Source organism: Hemiscyllium ocellatum, chromosome 33 (assembly GCF_020745735.1).
Source record: "Hemiscyllium ocellatum isolate sHemOce1 chromosome 33, sHemOce1.pat.X.cur, whole genome shotgun sequence".
NCBI classification, from domain to species: Eukaryota; Metazoa; Chordata; class Chondrichthyes; order Orectolobiformes; family Hemiscylliidae; genus Hemiscyllium; species Hemiscyllium ocellatum.
The window spans coordinates 14,160,983-14,181,910 of NC_083433.1; the positions used below are offsets into that span (position 1 = coordinate 14,160,983).

Genomic DNA, 20,928 nt, shown 5'->3' on the forward strand with positions numbered 1-20,928 from the left:
TGGATCCAGAGGATCTTTTTATTCAGCCCCCTGAGAAAGTGGACAGGGTGGTGCTTGAACATCACCTCCCAGTGGCAGGACCTCTGACTGTGCAGCACTCCCTCAGTATGGCACGGTGGTGATGTTTCACAAGTGTTCACAGAGCACGGGTTCCCCACGAATCTGGCAAAGGTCAACTCTAAAAGATGAAAGGGATTTTGTCAAGGTTTTGAGTGTTAAGTGATTAAAACAGCCCCTGCCTTTTAAACAAAACACAACAGGGGGCCAAGTCTGATTTTGTTTTTAATGTTGGTTAACGCTTGCTGGTGAGTTGAGGATAGGTATAATGGGCCCCAAACAGGATGAGCTGGGCAAAATATTGTCTTTGGATTGGAATCGTACGTCTGGGTGTTATGCCTGGCTTGAAGGTTTGTGTGTTTAATGGATTGGTATGCTGTGAATGTGGCCAGATGTCTTTATGTACTTGCTGTTTAGTGGGAGAGAGCGTTATGATGGGAGGTGAAATGTAAGTGGCGTGGGAAGTTGACAGAATGGGTGCTTATTACACGAGGGTCCGAGTTAAATTATGGCGTCATGGTCTTGTCACTTGGGAGACCAAGGTCAGAATGAAAATAGAAGGGTTATTAGATGAATACGGAAGTAATGAGAGATGGTTGTATGAGGATGAGTTGAGTGTCTGGGAGTTCCACAGCTTTGAACTCCTGGGAAAGGGGAGGGTGGCACAATGGACTGAGCCTTGTTCTTTTTAATAATACAGGGATTTAGTGATTAACAGTTGGGTTTATGCAGTGCCTCTCTGTCTATAATGAGCTGCAGTATTTGACCTGTGTGGTCTGCCGAATCTCAATACACTTTCACTGGGAGTATAAATTGTCAACAGAAAATGAGTGCATGTTTAGAGCTGCTTTGAGGAGCTGGGAGACCTTCAAGTCTGAGAGTCATACAGCACAGAAACAGACCCTGCAGTCGAACACGCCTACGCTGACCAGACAGCCCAATCTGACCTAACTCCCCCACACCACCAACTCTCTCTCCCCCCCACCCCTCCCCCCATCCCCCCCATCCTGCCTCAGCTCATGAGGAATGGTCATTGCGAACAAGAAGGGTTAATCTGGGACCTAGCTGATACCCTCACCTTTGAACTGTATTTCCCGCTACTGTAGCTAAAACCATTGAAACCACCAGCAAAGCCACTCCTCATAAATCCCTACAGTGTGAAGATAGGCTATTTGGCCCAACAAGTCCACACTGAACCTCCCAAGAGTGTCCCACCCAAATCCATTCCCCTACTACTCTACATTTACCTCTGATTAATGCACCTAACCTATACATCCTTGAACACTGTGGGCAATTTAGCATGGCTAATCCATTCTCACCTGCGCATCTTTGGACTGTGGGAGGACTCTCTCTCAAACACAGGGAGAATGTGGAAACTCCACACAGACAGTCTCCTGAGGCTGGAAGCGAACCCAGGTCCCTGGCGCTATGAGGTAGCAGTGCGAACCACTGGTCACCATACCCACCAGTGCACACGCATGTCAGTGAAGAATCCCAGTATTAAATGGTAGGGTAGGCAACTGAACTGTGCCAGTGCTGCCATTTTGGCATCATCTACCACAGCTGTGTCCATATGGAACATTACACAGAAGCAAAATATTGCAGATGCTGGAAATCAGAAATAAAAACAGGTCTGGCAGCACCGACGTTTCAAAACATCATCCTGAAGAAAGACTCGCAACATTAATCCTGCTTCTCTCTGTACAGGGTGTTGCCAGGCCTACTGAGTTTCTCCAGCAATTCTTTGTTTCCAGTGCGCATGAGGTTTAACGGCAATACTGCTAAACATGTTTGATGGGACCCAGAGCAGAGCTGGAAGGTAAAAGGGGGCAGCCTGATCTGAGCCTGGGGGTGTGAGGGGGGATGGGGGAAGGGAGACTGAGAGTGGTTTATGGAATTACAGAAGACAGATATAAGTAAGTGGAATTTTGGAAGTTTGGAGAATGTGAAGCTGGGAGAAGAGAACTTGTTGAGCAATTTGGAAACGTCGGCTGAGACTTGGAAGTTGTTGACCTGATGGACTGAGTATTTGGCATGGAAAAAGTCTAGTTCCAAAGTTTTATCCTCAGATTAAATTGGAGTAAAGCTTAGTGAGCCCTGGATTTAATTGGAAGAAGGATAATGTGTAGAAACAGGGAGGAGTGACTGAAAAAGAACTTTGTAAATGGATGTACAGTGACATGGAGTTCATGTGCATAATCTTTGTGGTATACAGAACATATTGCGACAGCAATTAGCAAAGCTTTCTGGATATTGGCTTCGTACACAAGAGTACAAATGCTAGGGATGTTATACTGAACCCTAGTTTTGAGTCACTAGATCTTTGTAATGTTTCCCAAGAAGGTAAAATGTTTTTTTTCTAAGGTGTGGGATGTGAATGTCATTAATAAGGGCAATATTTATTACCTTACACTAAAGTCCTTGAGAACTTTGTGGTGGTGAACTCCTCAGTCCATGTGGTGTACAACCGCAGTGCTGCTGGGGAAGGGGTTACACAACTCTGACCCAAGGTCTCTAAATGAACGGATGTGATCTATATCTAAGTCAGGGTGCTGTGTGTTCTTGAGGGGGAGCCTGGAAGAGGAAATGCTGCCATGTGTTTGTGGCTGTTGTGTCTTAAGCTGGTGAGAGTTGCAGGTGATGGAGATGCTGTTATCGAATACATTGGCCTGTTCCCTCCATACTGGCCCTTTTTGTTTTACATTGGATTCCTTATCCTCATGCAGGTTACAAGCCCAAAGGGATTGGTGCCATAATTTGGCCGCAGATTTCACCATCGTTACTTTTCACTCGAGTGATGAGGCAGGTCAGCAGCTTGAACACTGTGTGTGTTTGTAGGGGCTGGGTAATGTACAAGGAGAAAAAGCACCAAGAGGTGTGTGTTTTTGATCTGCTGTAATTTCTTTTCTCTCAGCTCCCATTCTGTGGAGTATATCCCATTGTGGATTGATTAGCCTTGGGTGTGGTTGACATTAATGGCCACGCACACGCGCACACAAAATATAATGTCAGGCAAGGGCGAGGCCTTAGTGTAAAAGTCAAGGTTTCACCTGGTATGGAGGGGATCCAGTGGGTATTGAGGCTGAGGGGATTGAAGGGTCTGTAAATCAATCTGTGTTAGTCTTCCTACATTAAGACGAAGAGCATACAGCCACCACAGCCATTCTGTGGCTCTCTTGCTCACTTTCTCTGGGGTAACAGTTAATAACATAACACCTTTCTTTTCACCTTTCGGCCAACTTCAACCAAAAGGTCCTTAACGTTTGGGTTCTATGGGAATGTCTCTCTAATGGATGTCCTTCCACATTGGCTGACTGTGTAACAAACTCTGCTCCCACAGTTTGTCTCTCAAGCCGTTTCCTAAGCAACAGCCTGAGGCCTACAATCTGCTCTGAGACCTTCCTCGCACGGGTGCCCTTTCAGGTAAACCTGCCCACGGGCTATGGCCTGGGAGAACGTTAATCTACCTGATGGTTACCCCCGAAAGCCCCATCATTGCAGTGAACTTCATTGCAATCTTGCTGCTCTGCCAAGTGCAGGTCCTGCCAACACTCGAGACCCGAGTTATTTTAAGATCTGTCCCACTTCCCGTAAATTGTGGTAAGGTGTGTGGTCTCCAATAACGTCCCTGCGCTTATTTTGTCCGGTTGTGGTGCTCACTTCACAAAGGACACCTCAATCTGCCAATCAAGGTGTCCAGTAATGTGCCTGTTCAGTGTATGATAAAGATTTGGGATACTTGATGCAGTCAAATCCAGATTTTTTTTTCCCTGGACATTTTGCTCCATTTTAATTGGCGTTCTACCTGAAGAAGCGGAATGTGGGGAGAGGGTGGGGTTACATGAATCGATGGGATGGTTCACAGTACCCACCTAATCAGGACTGTGGCCTGTTTGCAAATTTAATTGGGAAGATTTTTTTCTGCCTTTTCAATTGACAAATACTGGGGGTGTGGGGAAGCATTAGACGATGGGTGAGAAGACTTGCCTTTGTTGCTGTGTAACTGGCAGATGCAGTGAGCAGATTGTTCTGGGATTGGCATGGAGTCTCATTGTTTGCAAGGAGCAGCTGGGTCTCTTCCCCACACCCCCTTACTCTGTTTCCTACATTCTCCTCCCCTTCTCCCTTTCCTCCATCCCTCTCTCCCTCCCACCCACCCCCCTTTAACCGTCCACCACCCCATTCTGCTTGCACTCCCCCTCACCCAACTCTCTCTCTCTCCCTGCCCCCACTGTTTCCTACGCTTCCCTCACTCTCTCCTCAATCTTCCCTCTCTCCTACACTTCCCCCTTCTCCACACCTCCCTCCCCCACCCCCATACCTGCACCTCTCTCTCTTGTCTTTCTCACATACACCACTTCCTCTTCCTTTCCCTTCCTCTCTTCCCGCCCCTGCCCCTACACCTCCCCTTCTCTCTCCTACACCTTCCTTTCATGCTCTCAATCTCACCTGCACCACCTCCCTCTCCCCTCTCTCGTCCACCTCCCTCCAGCACTTCCCCTCCTCACCTCCCTCTATGTCCTCTCCTTCACCGCACCCCTCAACTCCAAAACCTACCACCAGCAAAAGCTGAAACTGGGGATTGATTCAAAGCCAATGGCATCAACCAGGTGTAAGTGGGCAGGCGAAAAACGAGACCTTTTCAACACAAGAGGGGAAAACCTTACATTGTTTTGGTGTCGCGTGAGCAACTGCGAAGCAATAATCTCGAAGCATTCTTTATATACACACATTATTTTTTTTAAAAGGCACATGATATTTAGACAAAGTCATGAATAGAAAAGTGTAATTTAGGCATGAGGCTGACTAACACCGTTGTGCCTTCCTGGATCTGGGGAAGTACAATGGGAGTAGGCTTATACAGTGTGTGTAGGTCCCAGAGTAGAACTCCCATGGTCATTAGAACAAACTGTGGACTCTGATATTGGGAGAGCTGCTGAGAGTACTGATTTTATTATTTATTGTATAAATTATTTCAGTTTTTTCTTTCCTATATGATGTGTTTGTAGATATTAAAAGATGTATGTTTTTATATATTATATGACCATCTCTTAAAAATTTCCACGTATTTATTGCCCTGTAAGATTAATGTATCTCAATGCATTTATTTTGTATACTGTATCAATAAAAGCATTTTTTCCACATACTTTGTTCTGTTTCTGTTGATTGGTGTCTGCATCATGAGTTTTTTTTTAAATGTATTCTTTCATGGGACGTGGGCATCACATTTGTTTATGGTCCCTTGAACTGAAAGTTTCTTAAGCCATTACAAGGGTTAAGGGAGGCTTTTATTCACGTTTTAAAAGCACGTGCTGGGAAAATACATCAGATTTGGCTGCATCTGCACTGGGGTGGCACGGTGGCTCAATGGTTAGCACTGCTGTCTCACAGTGCCAGGGACCGGGATTCGATTCCACCCTCTGGCATGGTCTGTGTGGGTTTCCTCCGGGTGCTCTGATTTCCTCCCACACTCCAAAGATGTGCAGGTTAGGGTGAATCGGCCATACTAAATTGCCCGTAGTGTTCATGGATGTGTAGGTTCGGTGCATTAGTCAGGAGTAAATGTAGAGTAATTGGGTAGGGGAAATGCGTCTGGGTGCGTTACTCTTCAAAGGATCACTGTGGACTTATTGGGCTGAAGAGCCTGTTTCCACACTCTAGAGAGTTTAGGATCTGTGGAGAGAGCAAAGCAAAGATCACAGCGAAGACTTTGCACATTCTGTAGTAATTGAGGTGGTGGGCATTTCAGAACCCCACCCATCCCCACCATCCACAAAGGAAACCCACTCTCCAGACAAGCCACGCTCCTATTGGCTACTTCAGATTCGAATGGTGAGCTCCCCGGTTGACCGAATCACAAGGCTGGACTTTGTGAGGGGCTGCCCCAGAGTGAGAGAGTGAGAGTCATGGAGTCAGATGTACAGCATGGAAACAGACCCTTCGGTCCAACCTGTCCATGCTGACCAGCTATCCCAATGCAATCTAGTCCCACCTGCCAGCACCCAGCCCATATCCCTCCAAACCCTTCCTATTCATATATCCATCCAAATGCCTCTTAAATGTTGCAATTGTACCAGCCTCCACATTTTCTGTCTCGTGGTGAGGAGGGACTGATGATCACAGACAGGGGCAAGGAGGTTGGAGGGGAGAGCAGAAGGGTGATTATGAAGGTCAATCGTTGCCCCCAGTCCCCCCATCCCTTCCCAAATTGGTGGAAGGAAGGACCTGTTACCCCTCACTCATTCCTATCTGACACACTCGCTCTGTCTCAAACTCATTCTCTCACGCACTGTCTCTCTCCCTCTCTCCCCTCCCCTTCTTGTCTCTCTCACACATCAAATTGATAAAGCAGCCATTTTCTGTGAGCACAGAGCTATCCACCCATTCTGCTCCTGCTCAGCATCCACGTTGACCATTAACTGTGGCTTCACCTTAAACATGTAGCCCCTCCAAGGATTCTAAGGAATTTCTTTAATTACACAAGCTTCATTGTCCTTGCCCTTACTCCACACACTCCCTTTAAACTTCATTCCTGTGTGTGTTCACTGTCACATTTTTACTATTTTTCTTGAGGCTAGTACATTTTCAAAAATGCCTCGATCTTTCGTTGCAGAAAACTTGGGTAACTTATGCATTTTCCAGAGAGTTGCATTTTAATTGGTTTGGAAATATCAGATCTCATCAAGAGAAGGTTGGAAAGAAGGGAGGCTGCTCTTTAACAATTCGCTCCATGATTGAACGTCCACGGTTAGGAGGGGAACATTCCAAAGTCTCCCAAGCTTTAGGGTGAAGCCACTTCTTTACATCTCACTCCTAAATGGCTGGCTCCATTATTCGGACACAGAGGAGAAATTGGATGGGTTAGTAGATTTTTAAGAATAGTCTGAAAGGAGGTGGGTCAAAATCCTGAGTGGGTCTGGACAATGTAGGTAGACAAACGGTTCCCGTTGGTGGATGGATCGGGAATAAAAAGGCACAGGCACGTGGAAAGGCGAAAGCGTCCATGAGGAGAAAGGTCTTTACGCAGCCAGTGGGTATGAGTGGGAGTTATCTATTTTCACACATTCCAGAATTGCTAATATCTCCTCATTGTGAAACTCAATCCTGTCTAGTCTAGTAGCCTGTATCTCAGTATTCTCCTCGACAACATTGTTTTTTTTCTAGTGTGAATACCGATGCAAAATATTCATTTAGTGCTTCCCCTATCTCCTCTGACTTCAAACACAACTTCCTACTACTATCCTCGATTGGCCCTAATCTTACTCTAATCATTCCTTTTATTCCTGATATACCTATAGAAAGCGTTAGGGTTTTCCTTGATCTGATCCACCAACGACTTCTCATGTTCCCTTCTGGCTCTTCTTAGTTCTCTCTTTAGGTCTTTCCTGGCTAACTTGTAACTCTCAAGTGCCTTAACTAAGCCTTCACATCTCACCCTAACATAAGCCGCCTTCTTCCTCTTGCCAAGAGATTCAATTTCTTCAGTAAACCACTGTTCCCTCGCTTGACAACTTCCTCCCTGCCTGACACATACACATTTATCAAGGACCCACAATATCGGTTCCTTGAATAAGCTCCAATTGTACCTATCCCCTGCAGTTTCCTTCCCCATCCTTTGCATCCTAAATCTTGCCTAATCACATCATAATTGCCATTCCCCCTATAACTCTTGCCATGCGGTAAATACCTATCCCTTTCCATCGCTCAAGTAAACACAATTGAACTGTGGTCACTATCAACAAAATGTTCACCTATCTCCAAATCTAACACATGGCTGGGTTCATTGCCCAGTATCAAATCTAAAGTGGCCTTGCCCCTTTGTTGGCCTGTCTACATACTGTGTCAGGAAACTCTCCCACACACTTTATACAAAAACCGATCCATCTAAAGTACTTGAATGTATCCCAGTCAATGATTGGAAAGTTGAAGTCTCCCGTAACAAGTGAGAGTGACAGGGCAGTCATTATGGAGGGCTGTACATCCCGGGAATTATTCAGAGGCCCATAGAAAACTTCCAACAGGTTGACCTCTCCTTCCCTGTTTCTAACCTCAGCTAATACTACCTCAGTAGACAAGTCCTCAAACATCCTTTCTGTCACTGTAATACTGTCCTTGACTAACTATGCCACACCACCCCCTCCTTTATCATCTTCCCTGTTCTTGCTGAAATATTTAAATCCTGGAACCTGGAACAACCATTCCTGTCCCTGCTCTATCCATGTCTCCGAAATGGACACAAAATCGAAATCCCAGGTACCAACCCATGCTGAAGATTCACCCGAATGTTCCTGGTATTGAAGTAGACACACTTCAAACCACCTTCCTGCTTGCTGGTGCCCTCGTGCAGCCCTGAAACTTTATTTCTGACCTCACTACTCTCAACCTCCTGTGTATTCATATTAAAATTTAGGATCCCATCCCCCAGCTGAATTAGTTTAAACCCACCCAAAGGGTATTAGGAAATCTCCCCCCCCCCCCCCCCCTCCAACCGCCCTGCCCCGGGGATATTGGTATACCTCTGGTTCGGGTGAAGATTATCCTGTTTGCAGAGATTCTGTTTGTAGAAGACCACCCTGTTTGCTTCAAACTGTCCTTTATATCTGTGGAGGGAAAGCAGTGTTAAATGTTTCTGGTTCAGTGACCCTCCTTCAGAACCTTCTCATGTTGTGGCTACAAGGATCCTCCAACTGACCAGAAAACTGCCCCAATCTTCCCATCCAGGAAAGATACGTCAGAGTGGAACAGCCCAAAAATTAATCACAAAATTATTGGTCAGTGCATTGAGTTTAGGAATTGGGACGTCATGTTGTCGCTGCACAGGACATTGGTGAGGCCACTTTTGAATTCTGATCTCCCTCCTCTGGGAAGATGTTGTGAAACTTGAACGTGTTCAGATAAGATTTACAAGGACGTTACCAGGGTTGGTGGGTTTGAGCTACAGGGAGAGGCTGAAAAGGCTGGGGCTGTTTTCTCTGGAATGATGGAGGCTAAGCGGTGACCTTAGAGGTTTATAAAATCATGAGGGGCATGGATAGGTTAAATAGAGAGAGTCCAAAACTGGAGGACATAGGAATAAGGTGAGAGAGGAAAGATATAAAAGGGATCTAAGGGGTAATGTTTTCATGCAGAGAGTGGTGTGTATTTAGAATGAGCTGCCAGAGGAAGTGGTGGAGGCTGGTACAATTACAGCATTTAAACACATCTGGATGGGGACATGAATAGGAAGGGTTTAGAGGGATAAGGGCCAAGTGCTGGCAAATGGGACTAGATTTATTAAGGATGTTTGGTATGCATGAACGAGTTGGACTGAAGGGTTTGTTTCTGTGCTGTATGCCTCTATGACTTTATAACCACAAACACACTTACATTTAAACAGCACCTTTTAAATAAAGTATCCCAGGGTCCACAGGAACATGACATCTGACCCACCTTAGCTCATCTTGTGCATATTTCACTCGCTGGTGTCTATCATGTGATAGATAATATGTTTGCCACGATCCAAAACTTTCAAGAGTGTATAAAGCTACTAATTGCCTTATCCAAAATTCCTAAAATCCCAACCCTGGTAAAAACACAACCAAAATAAATTTGACCAAGGGTGGAATGACAACTTTCCAATTAACGACCCCTGCATAGTAAAACAGTGGAATCATGAGGCACGGTGGCTCAGTGGTTAGCCCTGTTGCCTCACAGTACCTGGGTCCCAGGTTCGATTCCAGCCTTTGGTGACGGTCTGTGTGGAGTTTGCACATTCTCCCATTGTCTGCGTGGGTTTCCTCCCACAGTCCAAAGATGTGCAGGTCAGGTGAATTGGCCATGGTAAATTGCGTTAGTCAGAGGGAAATGGGTCTGGGTGGCTTATTCTTCGGAGGGTCAGTGTGGACTGGTTGGGCCGAAGGGCCTGTTTCCACACTGCAGGGAATCAAATCAAATCTCATGACAATGCTTGTGAGCACTAGCAGTCAATTCTGTTATTCTCTCTCTCTCTTTCTCTGATAACACTGGGCTGATAGACTGTCCTTCTCACTTCCTGTTGCTTCTCCTGCTCTGGCTGAGAGCCCTGGCTGATCCAACAACTCCCACTTTTCCAATACCTCTAACTCCCTCGCTAATGACCTAACCTCAGTAATATTCAGTGACTCAGCCTTCACTGCCTCCCTGGGGTAGAATATTCTAGAGACTCACAACCCTCAAACATGTCTCCTCATCTCCATCCCAAATTTTAAAGGGTGTGTTCCCAAGCATTTTAACCTCCCTCAGTGGGTTAACACCTTGCACAGACGTGCACTTCCTCCAGCATAAAAGATAAAGTGGGGAGGAAGAGATGCTCCGGATGTGCAATGGTAGTGTCCTCTACCTCAGAGATAGGAGATCTGGGTTCAAGTCCCACCTGTTCCAGAGGTGAATTCTAATCTTCTAATCAACCTGTTTGGAGATGTTAAGATGTGTGTGTTTTTAAAACATGATTTACTCATTTACAGGATATAGGCATTGCTGGTGAGGCAGCATTTGTTGCCAATCTCTGATTCAGGAGTTGTAGGCCATTCAGCCCGTCCTGCCATTCTAGATCATGTCTAATCATCTCAAAGCAGCTTTACTGCACTCTCTCTATTCAAAGAAGCGCTCTGAAAGCTAAATAAACCTGTTGGACTATAACCTGGCATTAAATGATTTTGCACTTTGTCCACCCCAGTCCAACACTGGCTCCTCCACATCATCCCTATTCCTTGATATAACTTGGTCTCTAGAAACACATCAAGTTCTGTCTTGAACCTGTTCAATTGTGGAGTCTCAGAGGATGGGGAAATACAGATGTGCAGCACAGAAACAGACCCTTCGGTCTAATTCGTCCTTACCGACCAGATATCCTAAATTAGCTATTCCAATTTGCCAACATTTGGTCCACATCCCTCTAAACCCTTCTTATTCATGTACCCATCCAGCTTGTGGTTCCAAATAAACGTGTTGGACTATAACCAGTGTCATGGGATTTTCTGACTTTGTCCACCCCAGTGCAACACCGCACCTCCACATCATTTCAAATCTTGTAATTGTACCAACCTTCACCACTTCCACTAGCAGCTCATTCCATACATGTACCACCTTCTGCATGAAAACATTAGTCCTTAGGTCCCTTTTAAACCTTCCCTCTCGCGCCTTAAACTTCACCCTCGAGTTTTCAACTCCCCAGGAATGAGAATTCACTTCCCAGAGTGAAGAAATTCCTTCTCATCTTGGTCTTACATATGACTAAGAGATTTGAAGAGCCAGCTAAAATTATTTTCTCAGATTCAGGGAGTCCAGAAAAGGAGGTATAAAATTAATGAGAGACTGATGAACGGAGACATCACAAAGGATTGTAGGAATCTAACCTTAGAATCCCTACAGTGTGAAAACAGGCAATTTGGCCCAATAAGTCTACACTAATCCTCTGAAGAGTAACCCACTCAGACACATTTCCCTACTATCCCACATTTACCCCTGACCTAACCTACATATCCCTGTACACATTAGGCAATTTAGCATGGCCAATCCATGTAACCTGCACATCTTTGGACTGTGGGAGGAATTCCACGTGGACACTGAGAGAACATGCAAACTCCACACAGTCACCCGAGATGGGAATCAAACTCAGGTCCCTGGTGCTGTGAGGCAGCCGTGCTAACCACTGAGCCACTGTCACCCTCCCAGAGGGAGAGGTGCACAATGTGTCAAATCACTGACTTTTTTTGGGTTGGGTGAAGGCAGTAAGACAGACAAACAGTTCTGAGACATGGTTGGAATAAATAGTAACAGGCTCAATGGGCTAAATGGCCTTATCCTGGTCCCGTGGTTGAATCTTGAGGTTTTGGAACTGGGAAAAGGTTCATTCCGGCCGATTATAAACACCAGGCCGTGACTAACCTCTCCCCTGCTCAGGCATCTCCAGAATGGAATTCAGTCTGCTCCAAAATTCCAGCTTCCAGACTGTTCGACAAAGCCAATCCCAAAGACAAGAGGCCTCACAGCGGCTGCCAAGACGGAGAGGGCTCAGAAATGCATGAGTCATCACAAAAACAGGGAGAAACAGAAAGAGAAACACCAGCGATCCCAGAGAGAAAAAAAAATGGAACAGCCAAAACTGGCAAATGCTACATACAGGACTGACTGTTTAATACATTCAAAACAGAGGGCCTAGACATGCATTTCCCAGTATTTGCTGGTTTTATTACGAAAAGCAATCTGTACCTCCTAGGCCGGGAGGGAGGTGTTTACCATTTTTTAAAAAGTGAGAGAGCGCAAATGTGAATAATGTTAATGAAAGAAAGAGAGAAAAAACAGCAGGGGTGGGAAGTGCAGAGAGAGAGAGAGAGAGAGAGAGAGAGAGAGAAAGAAAGAAAGAGAGAGAGGGGAAAGAGACAGAGAGGGAGGAGAGAGAGGAGAAGGGGGGGAGAGAGAGAGGCAGAGGGAGACAGATGGGGAGAGAGAGGAGGGAATGGGAGGGAGGGTGGGGAAAAGAGAGGGAGAGGAAGGGGTAGTAGAGGGAGGAGGGAGAATGGAGGGGGAGAGGAGGGGGAGAATGAAGGTGGCAAGAGAGAGGGGGGGAAGGAAGAGACGGGGAAGGGAGAGAGAGATTGGAGTGGGAGGGGGTTAGGGAGAAAGAGTAGAGTGGGGGGTGAGAGAGGAGTGGGGAGAGAGAGAGAGAGAGAGAGAGAGAGAGAGAGACAGAGACAGAGAGAGATTAGACTAGATTCCCTACAGAGTGGAAACAGGCCCTTCGGCCCAACAAGTGCACACCGACCCTCCGAGGGGTAACCCACCCAGACCCATTTCCCTCTGAATGATGCACCCAACACTATGGCAATTTAGCATGGCCAATTCACCTGGCCAGCACATCTTTGTGATGTGGGAGGAAACCCACCCAGACATGGGAAGAATGTGCAAACTCCACACAGACAGTCGCCTGAGGCTGGAATTGAACCCGGGTCCTTGGCGCTGTGAGGTCGCAGTGCTAACCACTGTGCCACTGTGCCGCCCCATGAGAGAGAGTGTAGAGGGGGGAGAGAGAGTAGGAGTGGGCAGGAGAGACAGAGAGAAAATGGATGGGGAACAGGTGGAGGGAGCGAGGGAATGGAGAAAGAGGAAGAATGGTGGGAGAGAGAGAGAGAAAAATGGTGAAAATGGTGATCCAAGGAGCAAATAAGGCTGTAGATTGTTTCAGAAAGGGCCTCAGACCCTGCTTTGACGTTTCTACGTGGTAATGATTAGCAAGCTGCAGAAGAACCTGTCTCCCTCTCCAAGCTGTGAATAAATGACAAAGACCCAATGTTCTTGTTGAGCTTCAAGGCTGGAGCATGGGGAAGAGGGTCAGTTACAGAGATTGCTTCGGGATTGGCTTCACTGACTCTCAACCTGAGAGCCAAGAGGAGAAAAATACTAAATCAGCCAGTGTTTCACAAAGCCTGCTGGGAATGTGGGTCACCGGTGTGCGGATAACCTCTTGGTCCATCCCGTGTTATTTTGTCAACTAATTACCCAGAAACCCTGCACATGTGGCATGATGGGATACACTGGAAGGAAACTAGCACAAATTGGGCGGACTCTGGGCCACCCCCCAAAACACTCCCCCAAATAAATTTTCCGTTCACAAAAGCAGACAACCTGGCGTGACAATCTATAGAAGATCTTTATTAACTTTCATTGAGGAGAAACATCACAAGAACCAAAATAGAAGCAGCTTCCTTGAATTCATGTACACAAATGATGGCTAAAGATACAAAACTAGGTCTTTCTGTCATCTGCAATCTTTATATCATACATTATTTCAATATATATGTATATTATGTACAATATTATACCACAACCCCATAAATATGCATTCTCCCACCCAGCCCGGTCTTTCCCTCTCAACAGAACTGAGGCCCTGGCTCCAGGCACCTTAAAAAGAAAAAGGACAATTGCCTAAAGACTCCTGAGCAAAACCGAAGGCAGGAGCCTCGCAAACTGACTGGCTTATTTATTAAAAAAACAAGGAAATTTCTTCACACTGTTATTCAAAAGTATACCAAGAGGGGACATCAGCAGCTAATAGTTGACAGAGAAAGGGAGAGAATGAAATTCAAACTGACCAACATTAAACGAAAGCTCCCCCTTATTTTTGCTTCAAAGACACACACAGGACATGTAGAGGAACTAGACAAGTTGTACCCTCCCCCACCGCGGATTGCGTTCCTAGGTGAAAAACCCAAAATGGCTTCTTCAACATTCTCCCCCCCACCCCCCCAAGTACAACAGACCCCTTCCTCCACACAGTTTGTAGCGTGATCATGATACGGAGATTGATTAAATAAGAAAGATAGCAATTTCTCCTCAAGTAATTACTTAGAGCCATGACTGAGATGATTCCACAATGAATGTAGTCTTAATCTAAACGGAAGAAAGAAAACAATTCTAAGTTTCAAACGTATTGGGAGGATGGAACTCCACAGGTAATGGTGGGGGAGAATTCAGATGGGAAAACAAGGTCTTAAAAACACATTTCTATCTCTGAAGCTGCCCATATTGGAAAAAAATCTTCACAGTAAACTCAGGAGAAAGCCTAGTTGGGGTTACTCACTAACTGCTGTATGAGAGGCCACCAGAGCTTCCAAATGATTCCTCTTATCAGGGCACTTCAATGGCACAGGAGGCGTTAAAAATCATAGGTAAAATGGTGGCATTAGGCCATTCCAGGATTGAGGCCTAGGCTTTTAACGTGAAGCCTGAGGATTGCTTCAGGAGCTTGCTATGGTGCAGACAGTGAAGGGGGCTCACTGTTCTGAATCCACAGGCCCAGATCCAACAGGTTGGGAACATCACAGAAATCCCACTCACCTGAAATGTCTCCTCTCTCCCGCCATTTAAACAAAGTGCTGAGATGGAAGGCATTGGAATGACTTTTAACAACAAGAACCCGGCTACGGAACGATCGCTGCGGACAGCCAACCTTACAATCAGACTTGCCCAATGCACATGTCAGGAGCAGCCCGTTCCCCGTTGTGGTGACAATCTCCAAAATATGTTTTTCTTTTGCAGCAGTTGATCTTGCCAACTGTAAAGAGAGACCCTTGCTTTTCAAGCCGTGCTCCACCTGGGCAGATAGTGCCCTAGAGCGGGTACAATGCCCATTTGTACAAAACTGTTATTGAGATCGGGACAATGCAACATTTTCTTTTACAAAAAGCCACAAACGATATTCAGACAACAATGAAGGTGGTGGGCACTTTTGGATAGTTGGAATGGCGGAACTATTTTCTTGAAATAAAATACGTTGGAATGAGTTAGGATCATAGAATAGAATCCCTACAGTGTAAAAGCAGGTCTTTCAGCCCACCAAGTCCACACCTACTCCTTCTGGAGAGCATCGGACCCAGGCCCAACCCTTAACCTATCCCTGTGACCGTGGCCAATTTACCTAACAGGCACATCTTTGGATTGTGGAAGGAAACCGAAGCACCCGGATGAAACCTACGCAGACACGGGGATAATGTGCAAAACTCCACACAGTCGCCTGAGAGTGGAACCGAACCAGAGTCCCTAGCACTCTGAGGCAGCACAGTGCTAACCACTGAGCCGCTGCACAGCAATTGGAACAGAAAGGTTAATGGTCTCTTAGCCACCCAATGCGCTGGGTATGAGATGGTGGTACTATTGTGGGGGTGCTGGTGTTGGACTGGGCTCGACAAAGTCAGAAGTCACACGACACCAGGTTACAGTCGGACAGGTTGATTTGAAATATTGTGTGAGGAGGATCAGTAAAAGGGGGAAGTAGGTGAAAAGGTTCACCTCAATTTCAAAAGAACTGCCCTCACAGAATCAGGGCTGATAAGTTACCTACTCACAGCCTTTCCCCAAAGGCAGGATCTAAGGCCATCTACGTTCACTCAAAATATCCAGACTGAGGACAATGGGCACTGCGCCCAATGAGGGGCTTGCACCCTTTTCTTAAGCAAAGGCTGGTGACGGAAGGGGGGCTAGCAGAGAGGGAAGGGGGGGCTGGCGGAGAGGAAAGGGGGGCTGGCGGAGAGGAAAGGGGGGGCTGGCGGAGAGGGAAGGGGGGATGGCGGAAAGGGAAGGGAGGCTGGCGGAGGGGGGGGGGGGGCTGGCGGAGAGGAAGTGCTGCTCTGTGAGCAAAGAAAATGGAACAACTTGTTCACTTCTGATGAAAAAGAGTTTGAAACACAGGAAAGTATTGATGCTGCGAGAGCAGTGGGAAGGCCGTGCGCAGAAACAGAAACTCAGACAGCAAATGTGTAATATTGAGACAACTTGTACCCTTGGAAAAGGATACAACAATTCAAATTCACTGGGTCATGGGAGAGTGCAAGGATGCAGGCAAACTAGGAGCTTCCAATCACTGTAACAGGCTTAGCTAATAATCCTTTGAAGCATCTTCTTGAACAATCACTGAATATGTTGGGTACATGATCCCCCAACCCTGCCATTTGCTAAGGAATCATTTCTAATGTCAGCACAAAGACACAGAGTCACTCTGAACAGGCACAACAGCTTCACCCTGAAGTAGAATGAGAAAACAGAAATGGAATTTGGTTTCTGTGTTGAGTTTTTGTTTTTATCGTAGGAACGCCATCAGTCAGGGCTATCTGCATGTCGGAAGCAGACTGGCACAAGTGGCAGCCAGATGGATACAACCTTCCAACCCAACCTAACGCCCTCAATACTGCGTTTAGTGAGAATGGTCACTGCAGCGCCCAGAACACAGCTCAAAGGGCCATCAATGGTGGGCTTTCCTTTAGCGCCATGCCCACTCCAACTCGCCTGTCAATGGTTCACAAACTGATACTGAAAAGGACCCAATACTTCATATAAAACCCTCTGAAAGTGAACACCAGGATGGGAGGTTGGGGGTGGGTGTGTGTGTGTGTGTGTGTGTGTGTGTGTGTGTGTGTGTGTGTGTGTGTGTGGTCCATGCTGTTTTAGGTGGGAAGGTATTGGTATTAGTTTGATGCCAGAATACAGGCCAAATCTAGAGAAAGCAGCCATTAGCCAGCAGAGTTAGGCTTTGGGCCTAGCTGTAAAACATAATTGCCACGTTGGTGCTTAACTTTTGTGTTGAAGCCATCAAGTGGCATGGGGCAGAGATGGGTACGTCACACACACAGAATTAGCTTTTCTGTATCCCATCCAGCCTAGCCTACAACAACAATTCCACTACAGGTCATAAATCAGTCAAGAAAAAAGAAATACAATCACTAGAAAATCACGTTCGGGGGGTCACCTTAACCTAACCACTGAGCGGGATCCAGGGGGAGAACGCTGGAGTTTAATCCTTACCAGGTAGCGTTCTATGTGGATGGTGTACCCAACCCAGGCAGCCGCCCAATGAGTCGGTTCAGTTGAAATTCTCGGTTCAATCCCCCTCCCCCGCTCCGGGTATGATCTAAAAAGGTGGCCAACATGATCCAACCATGACAGGCAGGTCAAGAGGAGCAACAAAACCACGAAGTGAGACTCCAGTATTAACCCACAAAGTAAAATGGCTCAATTAATAAAAGGTGCACTTTAAAAATGAGAAAACATTAATCAAGAGGCCCAGAGAGCTGACTATACCTCCATGTTGCAACATGGCAGGACAGGCTACTACAGCTGCTCTCCCCTGGGAATGTCTGAAGAACCATCAATTGATAGAGGGTGGACAGCTGTCGAACTGCGGTCCAGACCAGAGTGGGTCCAGACGAGCTACAGAAGTGTAGCTGAAGGGCTACGTGGTGGTGGAAGAGGAGGGGGGGGGGGGCAAAGCAGTTCGGACCTCAGTGGCAGGGAACACAGAACAAAGAAAATTTACAGCCCAGGAACAGGCCCTTCGGCCCTCCAAGTGTGGCCTCCTGTGTGATGCTGCATGTGGATCCAGGAGACTGACTCGCTGTGCCTGTGGCCCAGCCCCAGGTGCCTGGGGTTGGGCTGGTATTGAAAAATCCCAGTTGGAGTCCAACGAGAGGCAATGGCTCCAGCGGTGTGCTGGGTAAGCACAGCAGCCCTCACACTACAGAGAGGGACCATCGATGGTCTCCCTCCTACCTGGAGGGAGAAAAAATAGCAGTGCAGTTTGGAATTTGCTGACAGTGGGGAGCAGGCAGACACTGAACTATCGGCAGGCCTGTTGATCTCTCAAGGATACCCAACACAGATACCTTCCCCCAACCTACGTCTGTGCATACCACAGCCTTCAGAAGGGCATTTGTCCCAATTACAGTAACCTACCCCGCTGCAGATTACCCACTCCCCAACATTAAAGCCCTCAAAACATTACTTTCTTAAAAATAAATCACACGTTTTTAAACCGAACTCAAGTAGGCCGACACCGATCGATATACTTCACTTGGGAGGTGCTGTGGTGACGGAAGTTGGCTGGGACACTGGCTGCAGAACGACGGTCAAAAATTAAACACAGAGACGCAAAAGGCCAAGCTCCCGCCGTTTTAGAAGGGAGGAGATTCCCGGTGGCGTTTTACCGTCGGTGTTAAAATGTTCGCTGATTGCGGAAGGAAACCAGGGAGGGGAGTGGGGGTGCCGGGGAGAGAAAATAACAATGTCGCCGCTTTGTCGGCCCTCTCAAGGTCTGTTGCCAACTTTGTTTTCCCCACAGACCCCAGACCCCGCCCATCGCTACCACCCACCCTCCCTCCTACCCGCCACCCCTCCCCCCCCACCCGGGACGGGCTCAGAACTCGTCGTCTGAGCTCAGCAGGAGGGTCTTCTCTGTGTCGCGGACGCTAGCGATGCTGTGGGTCCGAGAGGCGGCATGCCCGTTGCGCCAGGGGGTGCCGTGCTCCAGTGTCGACTGCTGCGTGTACTGCTGGTAGGCCGGCGAGAAGTTGTGGATGGCGTCCTGGACAATGTCGTGGGGGTTCATGGTCTCCTTCAGGCTGCTCGAGATGCTCTTCATGGGGGCACAGCGACCTGAGGAGGAGGAGGAGGAAAGAAAATGAGGAGGGCGGGACCTCACAGAGACTTATCATCAATTTCTAACAGGACCAGTAAAGGGGAGATGCAGGGAGGACATTCCCGATGGTGGGTGCTTCCAGAAACCAGGGGAATGTCTGCGGATTCAGGGTGGACTATTTAGGATGGAGATGAATAGACATTCCTTCACCCAAAGAGTTCATTGGCATCAACTGCTTCCTGTGGTAAAACACTGAAGGTATTCAAAAGGTGGTTAGATACAGCAGTTGGGGCGAATGGGTTACAGGGAGATCCCTGGATTAGGCTATTGAGTTGGATCTTCAGTCACGATTGTGATGAATGGAGGAAGTAGGTTCAAAGGGCCGAATGGCTTCCTCCTGCGCTTATGTTTCTATGAAAGGCTTTTAGGCATCCACTCTGGTTTCTCTCTCTCCCCACAGATGCTGCCAGACCCGCTGAGATTCTCCAGCAATTCCTGTTTTTATTATGAGGATGGATGTGTTGATCTGAAGCTGTGATGTGAAGCCTCCAGGATTTGATCTAGTCACGGTTGGTAACACAGCACAAGTTTTGGGTAACACTTTGCTCCGTCTCCCAGATTTAAAATGGGACAGTTGGTACCCGGTGTGGCAACTGTACCATTCAAGATGGGAGACGGTTACAGAGAGTGGTGAACTCAGCCTGGACAATCACAAAGGCCAACCTCCCATCTATAGAATCCATCTACCAGGCCCGCTGTCAAGGAAAGGCCACCAGCATTCTCAAAGATCATTCTCTCTCCTTCTTTATGGTCATTTAAGCGGGCATTGGATAGGCATTTGGAAGTTATTGGGCTAGTATAGGTTAGGTAGAATTCGGTCGGCGCAACATCGAGGGCCGAAGGGCCTGTACTGCGCTGTATCCTTCTATGTTCTATGTTCTATGTTCTATGTTCCCACACTGGCAATGTTTTTCTAAAACCTCTACCTTCAGGGAGAAGGTACAGAAGCCTGAACACACACACCAGCCGGTTTTGAAACAGTTTCCACCCTATTGTTGTTAGAATACTGAATGGACTCGCCTGTCCCTGTGTTTTTGTTTTTGCTGCTGTTTACCTATTTACTTATCTATGCTACTTAACTCTGTGATCGGCCTGTATTGCTCGCAAGACAAAGCTTTTCACTCTGCCTCAGTACACGTGACAATAAATTCAATTCAATTCAATTTAAAGGGACCCAAGGGGCAAATTAAAGGGAACCAAGTGGTGTGTACATGGAACGAGCTGCCAGAGGAAGTGGTGGAGGTTGGTACAATTACAGCATTTAAAAGGCATCTGGATGGGTACATGAATAGGAAGGGTTTAGAAGGATATGGGACAAGTGCTGGCAAATGGGACTAGGTCAGACCGGGATGTCTAATCAGCACAGACAAGTTGGACCGAAGGGTCTTTTCCACACTTTGTCATTTTATAATCCCACTACTTGGCACATGGACCTCCTGCAAGGATGTTAGTCCAGTTCCACTTCAGGTGCAGGAGACCCTTCCTCAGAAACAGTCCCGGTGATCCAGGACAGTCTAAAGTCCTCCCTCCTACACCAACTCTTCAGCCATGCATTCAACAAAGATCATTAGAAAGCAAATTCCAAACCTACAACCAATTCCAACAAGGGTAGCAGATATATGGGAACAGACCCCCTGCACGTTCCCCTCCAAGTCACTCACCATCCTGATTTGGAAATATATCCTTCACTGTCACGGAGTCAAAATTCTGGAATTCCCTCCCTAAGGGCATTGTGGGTCAACGCACAGTAGGTGGACTGCAGCTGTTCAAGGAAGCAGCTCACCCTCACCCTCTCAAGGGGCAACTAGGGACGGGGCACTAAAAGCTGAACCAACCCCCCCCAGGCCAAACTTAACTGTTAGCCCATAAGAGATTGGCAGATCCCTGGG

General features: G+C 47.1%; 1 protein-coding gene across 2 annotated transcripts in view; it reads right to left on the reverse strand.

Moving 5' to 3' along the window:
* Positions 1-18,751: 18,751 nt before the first annotated feature.
* tmem184ba (transmembrane protein 184ba) overlaps positions 18,752-20,928 on the reverse strand; it is a 96,842-nt gene continuing 94,665 nt past the window's right edge. For both annotated transcript variants that reach the window (XM_060849369.1, XM_060849370.1), the window contains exon 9: positions 18,752-18,996. In XM_060849369.1, coding sequence (XP_060705352.1) covers positions 18,758-18,996 — 239 coding nt within the window. In that variant the 3' untranslated portion in view covers positions 18,752-18,757. The remainder of the gene's footprint in view (positions 18,997-20,928) is intronic.